The following is a 19,000-nucleotide window of genomic DNA, read 5'->3' on the forward strand; positions in this document are numbered from 1 at the left end:
TCCTCTTAACTCATTTTTATGACACCTTCTCCATTGACATAGCTAGGATTAAATATTTGTATTAGAAGAAGAAAAATATTAGATTACTCAGCAGTTGAGGTAAGTAAATATAAATTTATATTTGGCCAATTATACAGTTAAGCTAATTAAAATTTTAAAGCAAATGTAAAGAGATATTAAAAACTGTATTTGCCGACGTTCCTGTACATTAGCTGAGATAAAACGTGTATATGCATGCTTATTGTATTTTTTCTCATACAATTAGTATTCTCTTCACCTGCTGATTTTACAGGGGCACAGCACTGTATTTAAAAACAAAAAAGTAAAAATTGTTTTATAAAGTTCTGCAGCAGTACATCTAATTTTGCCCAACCCCTCTTGGAAAACATCCTGCTGCTTGGTTTTAAATAATTTGAGCCACAAGGCCAGGCATCGTCTGTCTGAGTGATACTTCATTAGAGGTGTGTGACCTCTAATGGAAACATGATTGCGATCAGCGATGGCATTTTTTTGAATCTGTGGACGTGTCGCATTCTCAAAGCACGAGCGGAACCAGAGGCGCGCGCGCTGGAACCCCCCCCTCCTCCAGCCAAACCATCACAACCCTCCTTACACACACACACACCTTATCCACCATTCAGCTTCAGCTGCTGGAGGGGGCCACACAGGCATTGCGAGGAACCAGCTCACGCGCCCGGTCCCTTTCACCATCCTCCTCGTGCTCGAGCCGTTCCTCCGTGCCCGAGCTGTTCCTCCGTGCGCGCGCCCGCTCAGAGACAAGCTTCAGAGAGCTCACAGAGCAGACGAGAGGCAGCGGGGGAGAGAGAAAGATGGAGGTGAGGGTCGGGGAGAGACTCCTGTGCCTGGCTGTGCTGTCCAGCGTTTTCTGCGTATATTCTGTCCTCGGGAAATACGTCAAAGGCATCGTCAACACTAAAGAGGTGAGCGCTGCTGTTTTCTTCACCTCTTCATGTAGTTGCCACTTGCAACAATGATACCAAGCAGGAAGGGGGAAAGGGTCTCGACTGCGTATCTGCACGCAGGTGTCTCTGGTGGACTGTACCGCATGTAGACGGAGAGGTTGACTCTTAATTCGGCGTTGAGTTGCTCTGGGTGTTTTCAGCAATCACACTTAGCTCTGTTCTTTCTTTTTTTGCTATTTCGCGCCATCAACGTGGTTCTCATCTGTGGCGTATATTTCACCCTCATTATGACAGTCTTTGGCATCATTGTTGCCCCAGTAAGCGGCACCTCGCCAGTCCACGACGACCAAAGGAGGCTCCAGCAGAAATAAGCCTTGTCGGCCACAAGTAGACACAGCTTCACGTGTCTGAGTCTGTCGCTCGGCTGAAATGTAAATAAGCTGTTTTTGATTTTGATCAGATGAGTTGTTACAGGTGTGCGTCACGTCTTCGGGGACGCAGCGCTGCTGGATTCCGGGGTTCAGTCCGGTTTGTTTAGGGCTTTAGGTCTGTTTTCACTCACATCAGCATCGACATCACCGCTAGCCCGACAGGCTCTCTTGGGTTGAAGTGTTAAATGTGCAGCTGTGCAGCAGATACTGTAGCTTTTTGCAATTCAGGAGAATACCACCTGCTGTTCCTCATCTCTGCTCGGTTTTCTCACGAGTTTGTGGATCAAGTTTAACTCACACGAGTTGTGCAGAAAGGTTGTGTACAATTTCAATGCGATTTCAACAATACGAGAAAGCAGACGGAATGGCCTTTATTGTACCACTAGCAAATGAGCCTTAATTCACATTATTCAGGCTTGTTTTGGACATTATGGTAATTTTGTTGGATATCCTGCTGAAGCCGTGCAGAGGAAGCCAAAGCGCTTATCTCTCCAAAACAACAGAGGACACATCTGACCTTTCAATCCGTGGGGTCAGCCAAGCTTGGAGAGTCCTCCAAGGGTGGAAGAAAATTAATGTTAAGCAAACAGACGTGTACAATTCTTGTTTAGACTGGACATTCAGCTTTCAGACAGATTTTGGTTTTACTGGTGTCCTGTTTCATCAAACCAGTAAAATAATTTGTTTTCATTCTGTTTTGAGTTTTTGCAGAATAAGTGATGAAATAAGTCATCATGTGTTTAGTTGTTTGTCTCTCTACTGTCTGCCATCAAAAATGGGCAGTATAGTGTTTCATGTGTTGCCAAAGTGCAACTTGGGGATGCACTAAGCAAGCACGCATATTAATCGTATACCTTTATGGGAGTCTATGAGTCAGAAGGACATTTGAGCTAACAATCGCAAATTCTCACTCTGCCTTGCTGACTTGTTTTATTTACTATCCCTGAACTCTGAGTACATTATATTTAGAAAAATGAGTCATGAAGCAGGAGATTGAAGTCCCCAGTTTGAATCCTCACCAGGATGACCACGGGGATCTGAATGGATAAATTGAACTTGAGGCGCTCATCCATCCATCACTGCTGTGGAGATGCCCTTGAATGCTGCGCTGAATTTGCACCTGCTCCAGCTGAGCTGCTCAGTGGCCGGCAATAGGTTCAACTGGGCAACTTCCAAGTTTGTGCATGTGTGTGAGAAAGTGTGAGTGAGACTCCTCTGATCTAATTTTGCAGCCTGCTGCAGTAGAGAAGCATATTTTTAGTAATTATACCTTTTATGTGAAATGAGAAATGTGAGAATTGTAGTGAAAGTTGCAGCCACATTTATTCCAGTTCCAGTGTTGTTGTCTTTAAAAAAAAAAAGATTTTCAACTTTCTAGCACGAAACACTAAAAACCAATACTTATCCACATCTGATTGGCAATTTTTCTCATAAATAGGTCAAATTATCACTAAAGCAATATTTGATTTTTAATCTTTATTGACATTCCTGTAAAGTTGTTTTCCAGGTTCCTGTTTTGTCATCTAAAATACATTATTCCCCAGAGTGATTGCAGGTTTACAATATGCGTGGGAGTGCACAAAATGTGAGGCAATGCAGAAGTGCTTAAATCTAAAGTTCGTTGAGTGTCCACTTGAGGCTGGCTCTGGAAGAAACAACGTAAGCTCCGTTTCCACCAAGTGATTCAGTTTGGTTCGTCTAAGCACGGCATACATTTAACGGCGTTTCCACTGACTGATCACAGGACAGATCCCCAAATAACCGAGACGAGCTGTCCCACTTTTTGGCACCATTCTGTAGGAATGCCAGACTTAACCGATTCAATCTCAGAGGGTGGAGCTACAACACTGCAGACCGTTGGTTGGTCGAAAGCATCGTCACTTACTGTGACGGCAGCTGTATTTCTCCTGGCAGCACACAGTCTTCTCTAAAAAAAACTTGATTGTTCTTGGTAACAAAGAGCCACATGCCAATCACAAAGAGGATGAAATGCTGGATGTCTTCCATTGTTGATCTTTGTTTACTGTGTCACGTTTTTTCTTCTTCATTGGATTATTTGTGGGGCACACTGCGTCAAGCTATTATTTAATAGATGTGGCTTTCGGTGTCCGGCTTACGCGCCGAAAAAAGCAACAGTTTGCCGTGAAAATGCGAATGGGATCAGGCTTAACCGTACCAAACCATGCCAAACCGCACTGAACTGAACCAGACTGCTGGCTATACATACCAAGCCCAAACAGCCATTTCATAGCAGAAATAAACATGTATACAGCCTAGGGATGGGTACCTTACACATTTGAAACGATACGGTACCAATGCCCGGTACCTAGCAATCGGTACCGGTACTCAACGGTACCAATTTTCGGTACTTTTTTGTGGTTATGTGGTAAAAAATATTATTTTTTTTAACAATAGAATATATATATTTTTTACAATTTAACATATTTATTCTTCAATATATAACCTTGAAATGCTGTGTTCATGTCCAGCATGGAAAAACGCCTACTCTCCCACTCCCTCACAGTCACAAGGATGCATTTAGGTACCTATACATGGTACCTGTTGACTCTACACAAATCAATACCCGGTACTTTTGACATAATTTGGTCGGTACCTTAAAAAGTACCTAATTCAGTACCCATCCCTAATACAGCCTGGTACAAAAAAAAAAAAAAGACTATTGTCTGAATTTCCCCCCACCCCTACCTCCCATCCCCCACCCCATTAAAAAAAACAACACTTAGAAAGATGTTAAGGTCAAGAGTTTACCCAACCAGAGGCACAGCTTAGCTGATTGACAGGCAGGTGCCCTATAGTTGTTAGCGTGGAGGCTCAAAGCCCGCCTCATTTCCAAGTCGGCCGCTAGTGATGTTTTACTTCAAAACTGAGGATGAGAAACACAGGTGATGTCTAGGAGACTGAGTCCATTTGTTAAATAGTCTGGTTTTAGGGAACATGTAACGCTGTGGTCTCGTGTCACCTTGTCGGAATTCAATTTCACATCCACTCACTATGTGTTATCCTATTTTTTGTGTACTGACTAAACATACTTTTATCAGCCTTCTTGGGAGTTGAATTAACATAAAACCTAACATTTTAATTCACAGTAAAGTCTAAAAAGTAGCGTTTTAGTTGCTGACAGTCCCAACAGATGCCGAAAATAACAGCGTTGTGTCTGCTTTCTTTAACTTGGTTGAAGTCTCTTTCATTTACAACTTCCCTAGTTTCTTCACATCCTCTTGTCTTCAGCTCTCTGTGGGATACCAGTCAGTCATTTTCCACAAATCTGGAAGTTTTTTCCTGAAGACTTTGTCAACATTGACTAATTTCTATGAACTGATCTGGTATGATGTGTTCTGTACTGAACAATCCAAATCAACTTTTAAACAAAGCTGGTGATAGAGTAAGGAAGCCAGAGAATAGATTTCACTAAGACCCAAAATTTAGCTGCAGGTCTTTTTCTTGTCATGAGTTGTAACTCATGGTAAAAAGAATAACGAACATGTAATAATAGATGAACTAGGCTTTATTCTTCACTCAAAACTATCCATGAAGCTTGTTCTTGGGCTTTTATGAAGCGATTGTTTTGAAAACTTTAGCAACATCTCAGCATCATGAATGACTACAGCAAACACTGGGGTTGACGTATTGATACAGTGAGTCTATGTGTGTGTGGGGGCTTGTGAGTGTGTGTGGAGTTTAACACATCCGTCTTACTTGTCCATTACTGCCCCAAGGTCACACACTAATTTCACTACCTCCACATCCCCTCTTCTCAAAATGTTCACACACTCACTCACACACACAGAGTGAAACAGAGTGACAGTGTGCTGTAGGTGTATCAGTGTCTGCAGCAATGGATGCAGTGTTTGTGCAGTGAATTGACAAACGTAATTTACCACACAGAGACAGATGAACTGTTGAAACTGTGAAGTAACCAGACACATAAAGAGGAACACGAGCAAAGTTATCCAAAGTCATCAGAGCTTCAGGCTGGTCACAGGCTTTATTTGGCCTGGTCGATGTGTGCAATTAGCTCTAGTGGCTCATGGTGTGTGTGGAGGCACTGATAAAATGTTCCTTTGAGGGACAGTAGCAGCTCTGAGGTCAGAGGAAGGTCGCTCTTTTTAACTCAGTGGGGAAAAATCTGGGAAGGAAATAAAAGTTGCTCTTCTTCTGCAACCAACATCACTTGACCCCTGAGCAAGGCAGTAAATCCAGTTGTTTTCCCTGTGTTTGCAGCAGAACCACGTCCAAACTCAACAAATTCAAGGCCCCAATCTGAGCTCTGATCTGAGACATGTCCTTGGACCAGAATGCTGAACTTTTATCTGGAACCAGCCAGTTACAACTTGCACACAGTGCTGCCACAGAAAAACTCACTAAAGTATCAAACGTAATAGACGGAAAGTAGTTTTCATGAAAATGATGAATGTTTATCCAAAATGAAATATTCCCACTAAATTATCATTTATGTAGCAGAGGAGTGTGTGTGTGTGTGTTGCTGCAGATAGTGCTGTCAGTCTGTGTTTTCTGAACAGATGTGGACGTTTTATGGTCATCGATCATTGTGCTGTGCTGAAAGCTCCTCATCCACTTCTTGCAGGCTGGGGTTAACAGAAAACATAGCGACCAGGTGACATTGCTGATTGTCTCCTGCTTATTATCTGCAGCAGATGTAAACTTGTTTGTCTTTCAGAGATGCTAAGAGGTATAACGGACGTCAGTTCTCGCTGCCTTATGAATGAGAGGAGTTAGTGATGTAGCGCCAAGAAAGGAAAGGTGCTATGTTATCTCTTATGTTGACCCCATCGACATAAGACTCATTTATTTTTTCCTCTCCAGCCAATAACATTAAAGCAAACTCTTATCATATTACTGTGCTAACCATGCTATGCACTGACATGAAACAATTAGTCTTCCATCAACAGTAGTTCAGCTGGGATCACTCTCATCAAAGAGAGTTAGTTATTTGCATTCAATAAGTCGTATTTGGTGGTCGGACTCTGTTCTGGGAGCTCCATGTGCCTGTGTTGAAGGCCAAAGCCTGAGGTTGGGAGAGCACGTCTCTGCTCTTTTATGTGCAGTACAAAAGGCAACATCCTGTTGAAAACAAATGAATCTTATGCAGAAGTGCTAAAAGTTGCAGTTCATTGTAGAGGTGTGAAAAATAATGATACAGAAATTATACTGCCATTCTTTGACCTGTGATAAAATATTGATATTTCAAGCATTAAAGGGGACATATCATGCTTGTTTCTCCTTTTCACTATGTCAGACTAGGATGCTTGTAAAGCATTTCTGCTCTCAGTACAAGTCATTTAGTTTCTTCATTGCCCCACAATAGCGTTCTCAATTTCCTCAGTTTAGGCCATTCTGAAGATCTCGTTGAAACGCTCCATTTCGGGAATGACCTCCAGTAACCTCGCAACGTCACAGCCCTTTGTGCTCTGATTGGTCCGTTCAATTAGAGGGGCGGAGGGGGTAGAGCCAGGGGGCGGTTTTTGCAGCATGGCAGTATTTACAAAATCCCCTAATTGGATGGGGCAGACCGAGCGAGTTTGCTGTTTGCCAAAACTTCACTGTAAGGCATTGATAGCACTAATAAAACATCTGAGTGTAGGATACCGGTGCGTCCTTTTGTATTGGACCCCGAGTCAGACCCAGACGGTTCTGCAGCTCAGGAGGAAGAAAATCCCCCTCGACACAGATCATCTCAGGACGCTTCAGTGTGGTGAGTCAAACCGGTACAGTAACATGTATAGTTTATACGATTATACTCGGCTCTTGGTGGGTGTATCCCTCGGTGTCGGTTGTGTGACTAACTGACATCACAGAGGAGGAGCTGCTTTATCAGATTACTCCAATAAAAAGAGAGGATCCTCGTGTCGTCATGAAGGTTGAAATCTCGAAGCCAAATGTCAATGACCTATTTTCAGAGGCATTAAATTTTGTTCTGGGATATCAGAAAAAATACAATATCTCATTTTTTGAAAATTCAGGGGGTAGAAGGTCTTGTTTTCAACTTTATTACTTTATATGAAAGTATTAAATCACGGATCAGCATGATATGTCCCATTTAATATCGATTTTTTTGTTCAAATAAAAATTCATATTTTAGGTGAGTTGGAAGTATATGAACTGTATAATAAATACAATCTCAAAGTATATTCAAAATGTTTTATTCCTAAACTTGATGACGTGGGTTTTGATGTCATAAACATCAATGCATTCTCGGTTTTCTTTGGTCATTTCGTTCAAAATCATTTAAAGTTTAATTTTTACAGTGTAGTAGACTGATAAAATAATAATTCTGGTCATGTTTTACTCAATATTAGATTCTTTACGAGTACATTGATTAGACCAAGTGACATTTATCAGTTTTACCAACTGACCACCACGTTCTTCACCCCAAAATTTTTTGCAGTATAAGTTTAATGTCACAGTACTTCAAGTGATGAACTTTACACACTTTATGTTTCCAGGTTAAGTGTTTGTCTGAAACACTGCATCTAACTTTCAATATTCTAAACCCCAATAAAATAAAAAAAGATGTTTTCAATCAAATAGTTAACTGCGGAGAACATCCCATTATATAACAATGTTGTGATAATATTGTATCACGAGGTTCTTGCCAATATTCACCCCAAGTTCATTGATGATCCACTTAAGGCTGGCTGCAGAAAGACCAGAGACCACGTACACACCAAGAGAAAAAGATCGACTTCTACAGCATTAATTTACAACCTAGTTCAAAAAACATCTTAGGTCTGAATAGCTCATCCCTCTAACAGTTTAGAAGACATTAAGATCATGACTTTGCCCTATCAGAGGCACAGCTCATGTGACTGACAGGTCTGCCACCCTTTAGCTGTTAAAGCCTGTGTCTTGAGTCAACGCTTCCAGCTTGGCCCCTGTTGACTGATAGATGACGTCACAGAGACTACGTCCATATATTAGAGTCTATGGAGCAAACATGAAAAGCAGAGGCTGGGCAAGCAGCAGCAAAGACAGAACAGTGCAGGAGTCGGTGACAGTACATATGACACTGAAAAAGTCAGCTCGCAACAGAAGCAAAAAGAGAATAAAATGGTTGTTTTGCTCTTTGCCAATCGGTTGCTTAGCCTGCCAAAAATAAAGCTTGATTTATTTTGTTAATGGTGGAGACAGCAATATATTTTGAAATTCAATTTTTCATTACCTGCTTAGGGTTTAAAAGAGTATAGTTAAATTTAAAAACACATGGCAAAAGTATGAGTTTCATTCATTCAGAGTTATAGTTCATTCTTCAATTTTCCAGTTAACCATGTAAACAATGGAAAAGAAATCAAAATACATGCAGTTGCAGCCATAATAATTAACACAGATCCTTTTTTAAAAACCATCCTGGAGTTGTCTTACATTTTTAAACCAGGCAGTTAATTTTCCTTCAATGACTTCAAGCTACTCTCAGAGGGCAGCTCACATTACCTCACCAGCATGTGGAGAGTTTATCAACCAGGGAGCCACCATGAATGATCCTGTTTTGTTGTCTTGACCTCAGAATTCATGTTCTATTAATCATGATTAATCACACAACCCTTGTTTCTGCAATCTCCTGGGAAGTGTGGCGTGAGGGGTTAGAGAATCAGCACCTGAAAATCATTCTGTAAAAAAAAAAAAAAAAAACACTTCAGCTTTAGACAGGTTATAACGTCGCTGGTCTTTGGGTTTCACAGTTAATGAAAATTTGTGGATTAGACCAGAAAGGTGTTTAAACTTTTGTCCTTTGAAAATTAATGAAAATGAACGGACGCCCTTGAAAGTTCTTCTCCTAATTTAAAAACCTTGCACCCATATTCATCAGCATGCTTTAGCTCACTGGGCTTTTATCCCCCCAAATTCAACATCTCACCTCCAGAGGAAAAACAAGGTGATGGATGTTGGGTCTGATGCCGATGCAGTTCTGAAATGAATGATTTTACCAGGATTTTTGGACTTAACTGGCTCTTGCAGTGAAGAGGGCAAGTATGTGACGTCTTACTTTAATTAATGTCAAGTTTTATCTCAAAATGTGCCAGTTCTGAAAATTTCCAATTTCAGCAAACAAGACTTTTAAAGTTGGTTAAAATAAAGTCCTTGAAGCTGTCATTGGAGTAAGTTTTGGTGATCCTTCTATGCAGAGTATTTCAAACTCAATCAGTTTCACTGCATGTCTTTTTAATGAGGACATTGAGATTAGATACAGGCACCATGTGAGTCAACAGGTGTGTGTGTGCATGTGAGGGAGTGTTGTCATGTGTACATATGCTTGCTAGCCTTGATGTTTGTGTTCATTTAAAGTGTGTATTTGTGCAAAAAGTCAGCGTGTGTTTGCATGAATCATCTAGAGACAGATAGGGACCACTGTTGAGTGTGTTAGTCTGCGTGTGTGTGTGTTTATGTGCTGCGGCGTTGTGTAACCATGACTAATGAATCATTGAGAAGCCCGGCGGTCCAGGGGTGACTTGACTAGCTGATTGGTAATTAATTGTTTATGAGGCTTAGCCAGAAAACAGGGATCTAGAGGGAAGAAGGGAAAGATTGGAAGCCTCAGAGATAAAGAGGCACAAACTTTGAGAGAGAGGGAATAAAACTGACCAGATACTACATTGTGGCGCAGCCCTTAATTGATGGGATTTACTCATTGGCATACTCATGAACATATACGAGCATACACACCCACACGCTGGGGAGGTGTCTGAGTGATTCTGCATCACAGTGCTGTGGCCATGTGGGAAAAAGACGAGACTAAAAGGGGATTAAGGTAGACAACTCATCTACTGTTGCAGCTCTCCTGGGCTTAGTCTCCTTTCTACTCTACGCACACTCACACACACACTCTTACACACACACACGCTAACTAGCTTCTGCTTTGTTTGTCTGTTGCCGTTGGCTTGGACAGCGTGGGACTGTTTTGCTTGCTGGACTCAGTGGTCTTTAAGTGGTTCTTTAAGAGGGGAACTCCTCAAATTTAACTCGTCACACCTGTTATCAGGTGGTGTAGGGTTTCACCAAGATGAGATGTGAGCCCTGATTTCAATGTCCTGTGGCACTGGATGGTAGCGCATGAGGACTCTGTCAATGAGTCGCTGCATCAAACAAGCATCAAACTGCATCATGTCATGTTTCAATCAACAGCAGCAGAGACGTCTGTTTGACTGTTTTATACGTGCTTCCAAATGAGCTCAACCTAGGCCTGTCACAATAACAAAATTTGCTAGACAATAATTTTCCAAAATATTATTGCCGATAAACGATATTATTGTTAACATTATTTTGATTTTTTCCCCCCATTTTTTCATTGATGTAATTATGATAAATGGGATAATAAAGTGAGTACACCATATCAAAAGCAAGAAACTTTAATTTCTTAACAGTATTTAACTGTAATTAAAAGGTCTGGATCTTTTAAATAAAATAAATTAAACAAAAAATATAATACATTTAACAAACAAGAAAGAAAAAAATACAATGAAAATGAAATGGACTCTCTTTTAGAAAAAAATACATGTCAATGAAAATAATTAATACTAGTCAAAAACAATAAAACATAGACCCTGTCTCTAAAGAAAAAACGAAACCCCCCCCCCCCCCCCCCCCCCCCCCCAAAAAAAAAAACAACAATAAAAACTATAGCCTAAAAAAAAGAGAGTTTATACAGTTCCTGAATTGTTTATAACATGTACTTTTTCCCAGTCAATCCGTTCTGTCTGTCAAACATTTTTAACATTTCTGGCTTTCAACCGTATTGAAGGGCTGCATTTCTTTGGCAATGTAGCTGTCTTTGAGCGCCCACCATTTGGTACTTCTATGTCTATTTACTTTGCCGACCAAAAGCCTCAGTAAGAGCGGATTGTCAAAGAACAAGGCTTCGCTGCACCTCTCTCTTCCTCTTCGTCGCCACTATTTTCAAACAAATGCAACATATCAGCTTGTTGGTGTTCATGAGCTCACACTATGTTCATTCTGATAAAAAACAAAATATTCCCACACTAGGATTGTGGCAGGCGGCTTAAGAACCGTATCTTTCGTGCCATCACTCTTAGCGTGTGTTTCCTCCTTACCCGTCAGGATGCTCGCTTCAGCTCTCTCTGTGTGTACGCGCGAGCAGCTGTATTCACCCCAAAGATAGCATTTTTGACAGATGCTCACTCCGCTATAAGTCCGCTAAATCTGCTATAGAACCTAGGCACCCTGATGTTAGGAAAGATAGACGTAGCGACTCGCGAGCCATCTTCTCATTCAGCCTCTTTGGTCGAAAGAGAGGAGAAAAACAAACATGCATGCGCGTGTCAGTTTATCGAGGCTGGCAAACTTACCGAGGACGTTTTTATTTATCGTTTGATTGATTTATTGATTATCGTGACAGGCCTACCCATCTCTAAAATTTGATGGAGGTATATTAGAGAAAGAGGAGGCAATCGAAGTCTCAAACCGGCAAGGCTCGTTGCCGCCAGTCTTACAAGTTTGATTTGCTCTTTGCTTTTATACATATGGGTCCTTCCAAGATGTGTGTGGTGAAATGTTAGAGTTCATAAACTACTTTCAGAGTTATTCATGCTTGTGTTACAAAGCAGCTTTCATATTACTTATTTTAATATTTAGGTTTATTAGTATTGAAGCGCTGGGAAATACCACACAAACTTTCTCTTTGTTTACCAGATTGACTTACTGATAACAGCTGTTCGTCCATGTGTATTCTTGAAATAAAATGTCCATCTTTTACGGTGAAAAATGTTTGTCTTGATCTTGTCTCAGTCACACTGTTACCGCTCCCGTTTATTGCTGTTTATGAGAGGTAGGCATGAGCAGTTTGAATTTGTTTGATGGGGTTTACCAAATGATGATTCTCAAAGCTTTTATTGGGAGTCAGGAGCATAAGTCTTCATTTTCTGTGCAGGGGTTAACTGGCAGATGGTGAAACAAGTGAATCATCGAGCTGTCTTTTCTGATAAAGTCTGCAGATTGACATTTTTGAGCAGGATCCAGCTTTTTAAAGCCAAATAACATTGATGGAAGAGGAGATGATCTCTGTCTGGTAATTAAACCTCAGGGTGCAGATTCTGAGGCTGGTAGTGTTTGTGTTTTAACTCTAGGCACGGTTCATTCATTTTTACCTTCAGCCATGAAGTTGTGTTGTCAATACTCATGCACAAGGTTTGATAATGGATGTCTGGGCTTTTTTTTTGCAAAATAAGTGACATACATGAAGATGACATTTCGCTCATCATTAAAACAACAAATAAGAGAATGATATTAAACCAGATTTAGGGCCTGGCTTGCCTCCAGCAGTGATCTGAAGCATGTCCTGGTAAGGGCTGCAACGCTTAGTTGTAACATAATCGATTAAATCAACTATAAAAATGTATTGATGCAGAATTTCAATAATCAAAACGCTGGAAAACTGTTTTTTCTTGTTGTCACACAGAGAATTTTTTATGCCTTTAATCCGATAGGAGAGAGGATTGTGGATGGGAGAGGATACAGGGCCAGAGTGGGGAGTGTCATGCAGGAAAGAGGCCACAGGCTGGATTCCAACTAGAGCCAGACTGATATGAGATTTTTGGGGCCAATGCTGATACCGATACTGGGGGCGAAAAAAAAGCCGATATCTTGTGTATATCAGCTGATATATATAATAAATTCATTGATATACACAAGATATATACTGTATATGAACACAAATTATTACAATACTCATATAATTCAAGACAGAGACAGAACACTATTAAATTAAAACAGGGAACTTTAATTATAAAACTGTCGACATATGAACTGTATTGTTAACCAATGATAAATAAAAACAAGCTGTAAACAATAATAAATAAATAAGTCAAACTTTAAACACACTAAGTAGAAAAAAAAAGTCAAACTGTAAACACACAATGAGCAACTTACACGGCGTTAAAACGCTGTATTACAGTCTTACATTAGATAATGGTGGATGTGTGAAATAACAGTACCATTTATCTCTGTTTATCTCACAAAAAAGCAACTAACACGACGTTAAAGCGTCATTCTATAGTCCTACATTAGATAATGGTGGACAGAGGTGGCGGGCGCTCGGGCAGTGAGCAGCCCAACACACAGACAAACAGGAGCAGGAGTGACAGAATCTCGGCGAAGCAAATTTTTTTATTATCTACTACATTTTGGCTGATTCTTGGTAGCACAACAGTGTTTTCAGTCATTTTATTCAGTGTGTCATTTTTTGTGTCAGCAGTTTAATTATATGACTTTAAAAGAAGGAGAAAAAAACATCAACATGCATCACCATGGGAGGAGTTGTACAGGTTAAATTTTATATGTGGGCACTCTTTAGCCATTGACCTAAAACAGAGTCCACACTTTGCACTAAATAATCATGATTTATAGATTTATCCAAAAAATAAACAATAGATTAGTCAACAACAAAAATTATCATTAGTTGCAGCCCGAGCCCTGATTTGAGGCTCGCTGTAACCAATTCATAGTTTGGCCTGGGCCCATAACAAATTTTGCTAGACGATATAGTGACCCACAAATATTGAGAATAAATGATATTTTTGACAATGTTATTGTGAGACCTCTAGTATAAATTAATATATCATAATAATACATTACAGCCTCTCAAATGAAATAAAATTTTATTTCTCGTGAGCATTTTTCACTGATATCAATATTTCAATATCAACATTTTTGTTGCTGCACACTGGCTTGTCCATGATAATGGCCTAACCTTGCTCATTCAGTTTCAAGCTGAAATATTTCTACGCTGGGGCTGTGGCATTTCACCTTACTATCATCCTTTTTTTTATTTCTGATTTCTACAACGTTAACCTGCATTGCCTCAAATGAGCTCACGCGTTTCACTTGCTGCGCACTGTGTTAACGCTAACCTGATGCTAGCGGCTCCGCCTCCATCCGACAAGAGGGTTCACCCTGTTCATTCCTCTACCGAACAAACGAGCCCAGGTGCTGAGAGCGATGCACAGAGTGAAATCTCCTGACATCCAGTATGTTTGACGGTGAGAGACGAGGAAAAAAAACATGTGCACATGGCGATATATTGCGGCCAGGAAAATTATTGAGCTCATTTCATTTATCGTAGGATTAATTGATTTATTGACCATCATCCCAGGAATATTCATAGTTAAAATAATTTCAAATGTTGTTGTGCCAATAATACTATTTTACTTCCTCCAAATACATACCAGCCTCCTGGATCTGGAATCCCAAGTCTAATATTTTCAATTACTGGTCTCCTGTGGAATTTAACCAATGAGAGGAGCAGACTTGGAAGTGACAGCTCTCAGCATATATCGTGAGCGAGCCAGTGAATGTAAACAAAACTGTACCCAGAGCCAAGCAGAATACTGACAAAGAGGACCAGCTCGTGGCATTAATTACACATATTCTTCTCCTCCTATTATGTTGCAACGTGACAGAACACACGCCAGGACAGCTGGCTGATGATGTCGAGTGCCCTCTGAGTTTGTTAATTTTTTGAAGTCATGTTTGATCACTCAAGCTTGTGTGGGATCTCATTTCTGAGTGAGTTAAGTGTGTGGTGTAGCGGTCTTAAGTAATCATGTAAGGTGTGTGATCCAAGGATTGTCATATTAAAAATGATCCTAACTGTCTTTGTATGTGTGTGCCACAATTTTAGAATCAGTTGGCCTGGCCCTAATCGTTACAGCCTTAAATATGTAGAAAGTGTCAACACTTAAGACTGCTCCTCATGGTTCAAGTGAATGCTGCAAAAAAGAGAGATACTCTCATCTTTGCTTTTATTTTGTAAAGCAGCTGTTAAAAAGTGAAAGAAAATATTTTTGTCTCCAACTTCAAACATAACACCTCCATACCCAAAGCCCGATCGATAAAGAATTGTTTTCGGGGGTTTGTTGAGGAAATATGTGGCTGGCCCGCTCAAAGTCCTGACCTCACCCCAATCTAAAACCTTCAGGATGAACTGGAACGCCGACTGCGAGCCAGGATTTATCACACAACACCAGTGTCTGACCTCACTAATGCCTTGTTGCTGAGGGCGAGAGAACTCCTGCAGCCAGGCTCAGACATCTTATGGAGCTTTCTTTGAAGAGTGGACGCTGTGAGACGTCATGTCTGTGGACTGGACGTGCACAATATCGAAAACAGGGAATGTGCTATTAAATTGTTCAGTGTTTCTTTAACAGTATAAAGCCAGTTCTTCATGTTTGCATAAAACACAGTTTGCATTTGTTGAATCAGAAATAAATCAGTTTGCAGAGAAGATAGCAGAGCTTCATGTGACTGTGATGAAACAGTTTCATCACAGTCTTTCACCAACAGATAAAGTGAAGTTTGTTAACGTGATATTTGGGTTTAGGGATAATACAATTTATCGTAGAGCCCTGTTGTTTGTGGTTGTTTTTTAAATTTCATTTAAGAGTCATTATCACTGTTTTTGATCAAATTTGTTTTAATTTCTAGATCTACTGATTTATTCTCCTTCATCATCTTGGATTGGTCAGAAAGTTGGTCCAGCGAGGCCAACTGCGCCTTCTTTAATGTCTGACTCTTAAGAATGGGCTCGTACATCATCAGCTCAGAGATCCTCACAGTGTGAGGTTTTTACTGCTGCCCGGTTATTGAGCCAGTGACGAGAAGGACGATCCTACAAGAGGATGACAAAAAGTGTTTGTGTCTGTTTTACTCAACGGCTTGGCCTTTTGATGTTTCTATGGCAGAAACGAAAGCATGCTGTGGTTGCTATGACGATAATGAGCAGGAGGGGAGGGAGAGAGGGGGTTGACTTTTAGTAGTCTGTGTGAAAGTGTGTTTGTGTGTGTGTGTATAAAAGCATTTGTGTTTGTTACAGACCAGCTATGGCATGCTGTGCGTGACAGATGCTCAGAGGGAGCTGTGTGTGTGGTGTATGCGTGTGTGTATGTGTGTGTGTATGTCTAACAACAGAATCTTTCACAGCCTGCGGAAAGTTAAATGCCCCCTTCCTTCTCCCCCCTACCCACCACCACCATCCCATCAAGACCACCCTCTCTCTGCTCTCCAGGGATTCATCTCTGGGTCACTGCTTCCCTCTGCTGCCCTGGTTGCCATGGCTATAGCCTTAAGCGTCACCCAGGTCGACACACAGCGGCAGTGGGAGCGAGTCTCGTCTCAGGCTTCAGTGACTTTTGGAGTTTGCCATGAATTATAACCCACCCAGTGGCTCGCAGGGATGAAGCGGGCTGGCGGTGGCTGAAATATGGCTGCGGTTTTGTTTGCTGTGATATATAGAGGCAGCAGTGCGAGCTACGCTACACTGCTCTCTGGTTGCACTTTATTTCTCAGCACAGAAATTACTGTGCTTGTTTATGTAGGGAGAACAGAGGGCAGAGGTAATTATAGTATAATGGTGTGTGGGGAGCTTTGTGGTTGGGTGGAGATCAAGAATTAATAACAAACCAACCTTAAAGCTTGTTTAATAAGAAAGAGGAGAAGAGGTTCTTGTGGACAATTTGTAATCGTGTGTGTAAAAGCAGCCGTGTTTCTTGAATTAAATTAATTCAATTTTTAAAGCGAAACAGATAATTTCATTTAAATGAATTCCAGGACAAAGCATCAAACTGATGGTTTGCATAAAAAGTTTACAGCTTTGGCAAATTGCCAACACTTGGGTATTCACAAGCAGCTCAACAAGTTTGATAACCAATCAACAGTTCATTATAATAACGGAAAAAAAACTGTTAATCAGCTGAGAACGCTGAGGTTCTTAGAAAAAAATAGAAGTTGGTTCTAAAACTTGTTTTAAGCTTTGTATCATCATCTACAAGAAATTTGAATTTGATTCCAAGTCTTGATAATGAGAGATGAATATCCCATTATTTTTAGGCATTGGATTTTATCAACTCAGGTATCACACCTGATGCCTACATGTTATAAGTACTGTGCTCCTTAATTTGATTAAAAAAAACAAAGCAATAACATGTCAAGATGTTAAGTGACTTTTATGTTCAGTTTATTAAAGTCCCTGTGAGGACTTTCTAAGTGATCTTGTAAAAAAAAGGTCTTAGAGTGTAAGAGTGAACAAAATCTTCATTTAAAATTGAGACTATGCTACTTCTCAGTTTCCCTGTCCAGATCATCCAGGACTGGACTGATTTAAGACACAGAGGAGTAGAGATTACCTTTAATATTTGGAATGACACAATATCGATGCCTGACACCTGGCAGTTGGCATTGGAACTCAACAGTACCAATTTTTGACACTTTTTTGAGTGTTAATGTGGTAATAAATATTGATTTCGCTAATAATAAAATCTCATAGTTTTTCAATTCAACATATTAGTTCTTCAATATATAACCTTGCAATAGGGCTGGGCGATTATGGTAAAAATAAGAATCCTGATTATTTTAAGTGATATTGAAATCACAATTAATATACACAATTATTCATTTATTCAAAAACTTCAGTACTGATTGAAACACAACTTTAAAGAACCAGCAAGTGGCACATACAGTATTATTGATACACATAAGTCACACACACTTGCTTTGGCTGCACATGGAACACAGAAGAGCTATGAAGCACAGGAACTTGCATACATCTACACTGTGTGGCATATTAATTGTTTTTCTTTGATTATATTATTTTTATGATTGTCAGATAGCAAAATTGAAATCACGATTAAAATCCAATTAATTGTCCAGCCCTACCTTGCAATGCTGTGTTCATGTCACTTTCAGTATGAAAATATTTACTCTTCCTCTCCCTCACAGTCACAGTCACAAAGATGCATGGTACTGTTGGATTTTATGGGAATCAGTTCTCAAAATTACAGACAAAATATGGTCAGTACCTAAAGTACCTAATTTGGCACCCATCTCTACATACAAGTCTCTATGACAATGCCACGCCAGCTGATTTGGAACACCAGGCTGTGTGTAGCATTAAATATAACCTGGTACTAAACTACGGTACAAACTGAGTTACAATGTTTGCGTGTTGTCATGTTTCAAACAGGGCTACGTAACTGTTATTAAAAATATTACCTCGTTGCTCTGTGTCCAGTAAGAAATGTTGTCATGAACAAAGAAAGGTTAAAAAGAAGATCTGCTGTTTATTCATTTGCTTCAAAACAAACACATCTTGGTAAGGTCACATCCTCACAATCATGGGTGCTGGTGCTCATGGAAAATGGAGTCCTTAGCCCCTTTAAGTAAATATTAAGTTGCTTCAGTCCTTGATCAGGCATCCTAAGTTTGATCCCAACCTGGTGCCGTCTTACCATATGCTCCCCACACTGTCTCATGGAGTCCTGCTCTATCCTAGTTGTTCTGATTGACACTAAGTAATTGATCATTGAAAAGATGATTCAACTAACCAAGCATTGAGTTAAACAATTACTTTGACCTTTATGTAGTGATCAGCTTTTTCACAGTACAATTCAACTCTTAACATGCCATTGAAACTCTAATATCATCTAAGACAAATGATTTAGTTTTAATGTGTAGCATGGGAGAAGAGGAGGAAGTAAAGGAGATGAGAAGGAGATGAGAAGGAGAGAAAGAGGTTAAGGTTTACAATTTCAATCCTTCACTTTAAAATCTTAACCGCGTAACACTTTCACAATGTGGCTCTGGCTTTGGATTGTTAAGTTGAAT

At 40.2% G+C, this 19,000-nt stretch overlaps 1 protein-coding gene across 1 annotated transcript in view; it reads left to right on the forward strand.

The window, feature by feature from the left end:
* Nucleotides 1-692: 692 nt before the first annotated feature.
* Nucleotides 693-19,000, forward strand: part of tmem145 (transmembrane protein 145) — a 52,068-nt gene continuing 33,760 nt past the window's right edge. Inside the window, exon 1 of the mRNA XM_074682822.1 lies at nucleotides 693-941. Within this exon, the coding sequence (XP_074538923.1) occupies nucleotides 831-941 (111 nt within the window). The 5' untranslated portion in view covers nucleotides 693-830. The remainder of the gene's footprint in view (nucleotides 942-19,000) is intronic.

This window comes from Halichoeres trimaculatus, unplaced genomic scaffold (genome assembly GCF_033239565.1).
Source record: "Halichoeres trimaculatus isolate MK-OKI-2021-1 unplaced genomic scaffold, fHalTri1.1 fHalTri1_scaffold_12, whole genome shotgun sequence".
Classification (NCBI taxonomy): domain Eukaryota; kingdom Metazoa; phylum Chordata; class Actinopteri; order Labriformes; family Labridae; genus Halichoeres; species Halichoeres trimaculatus.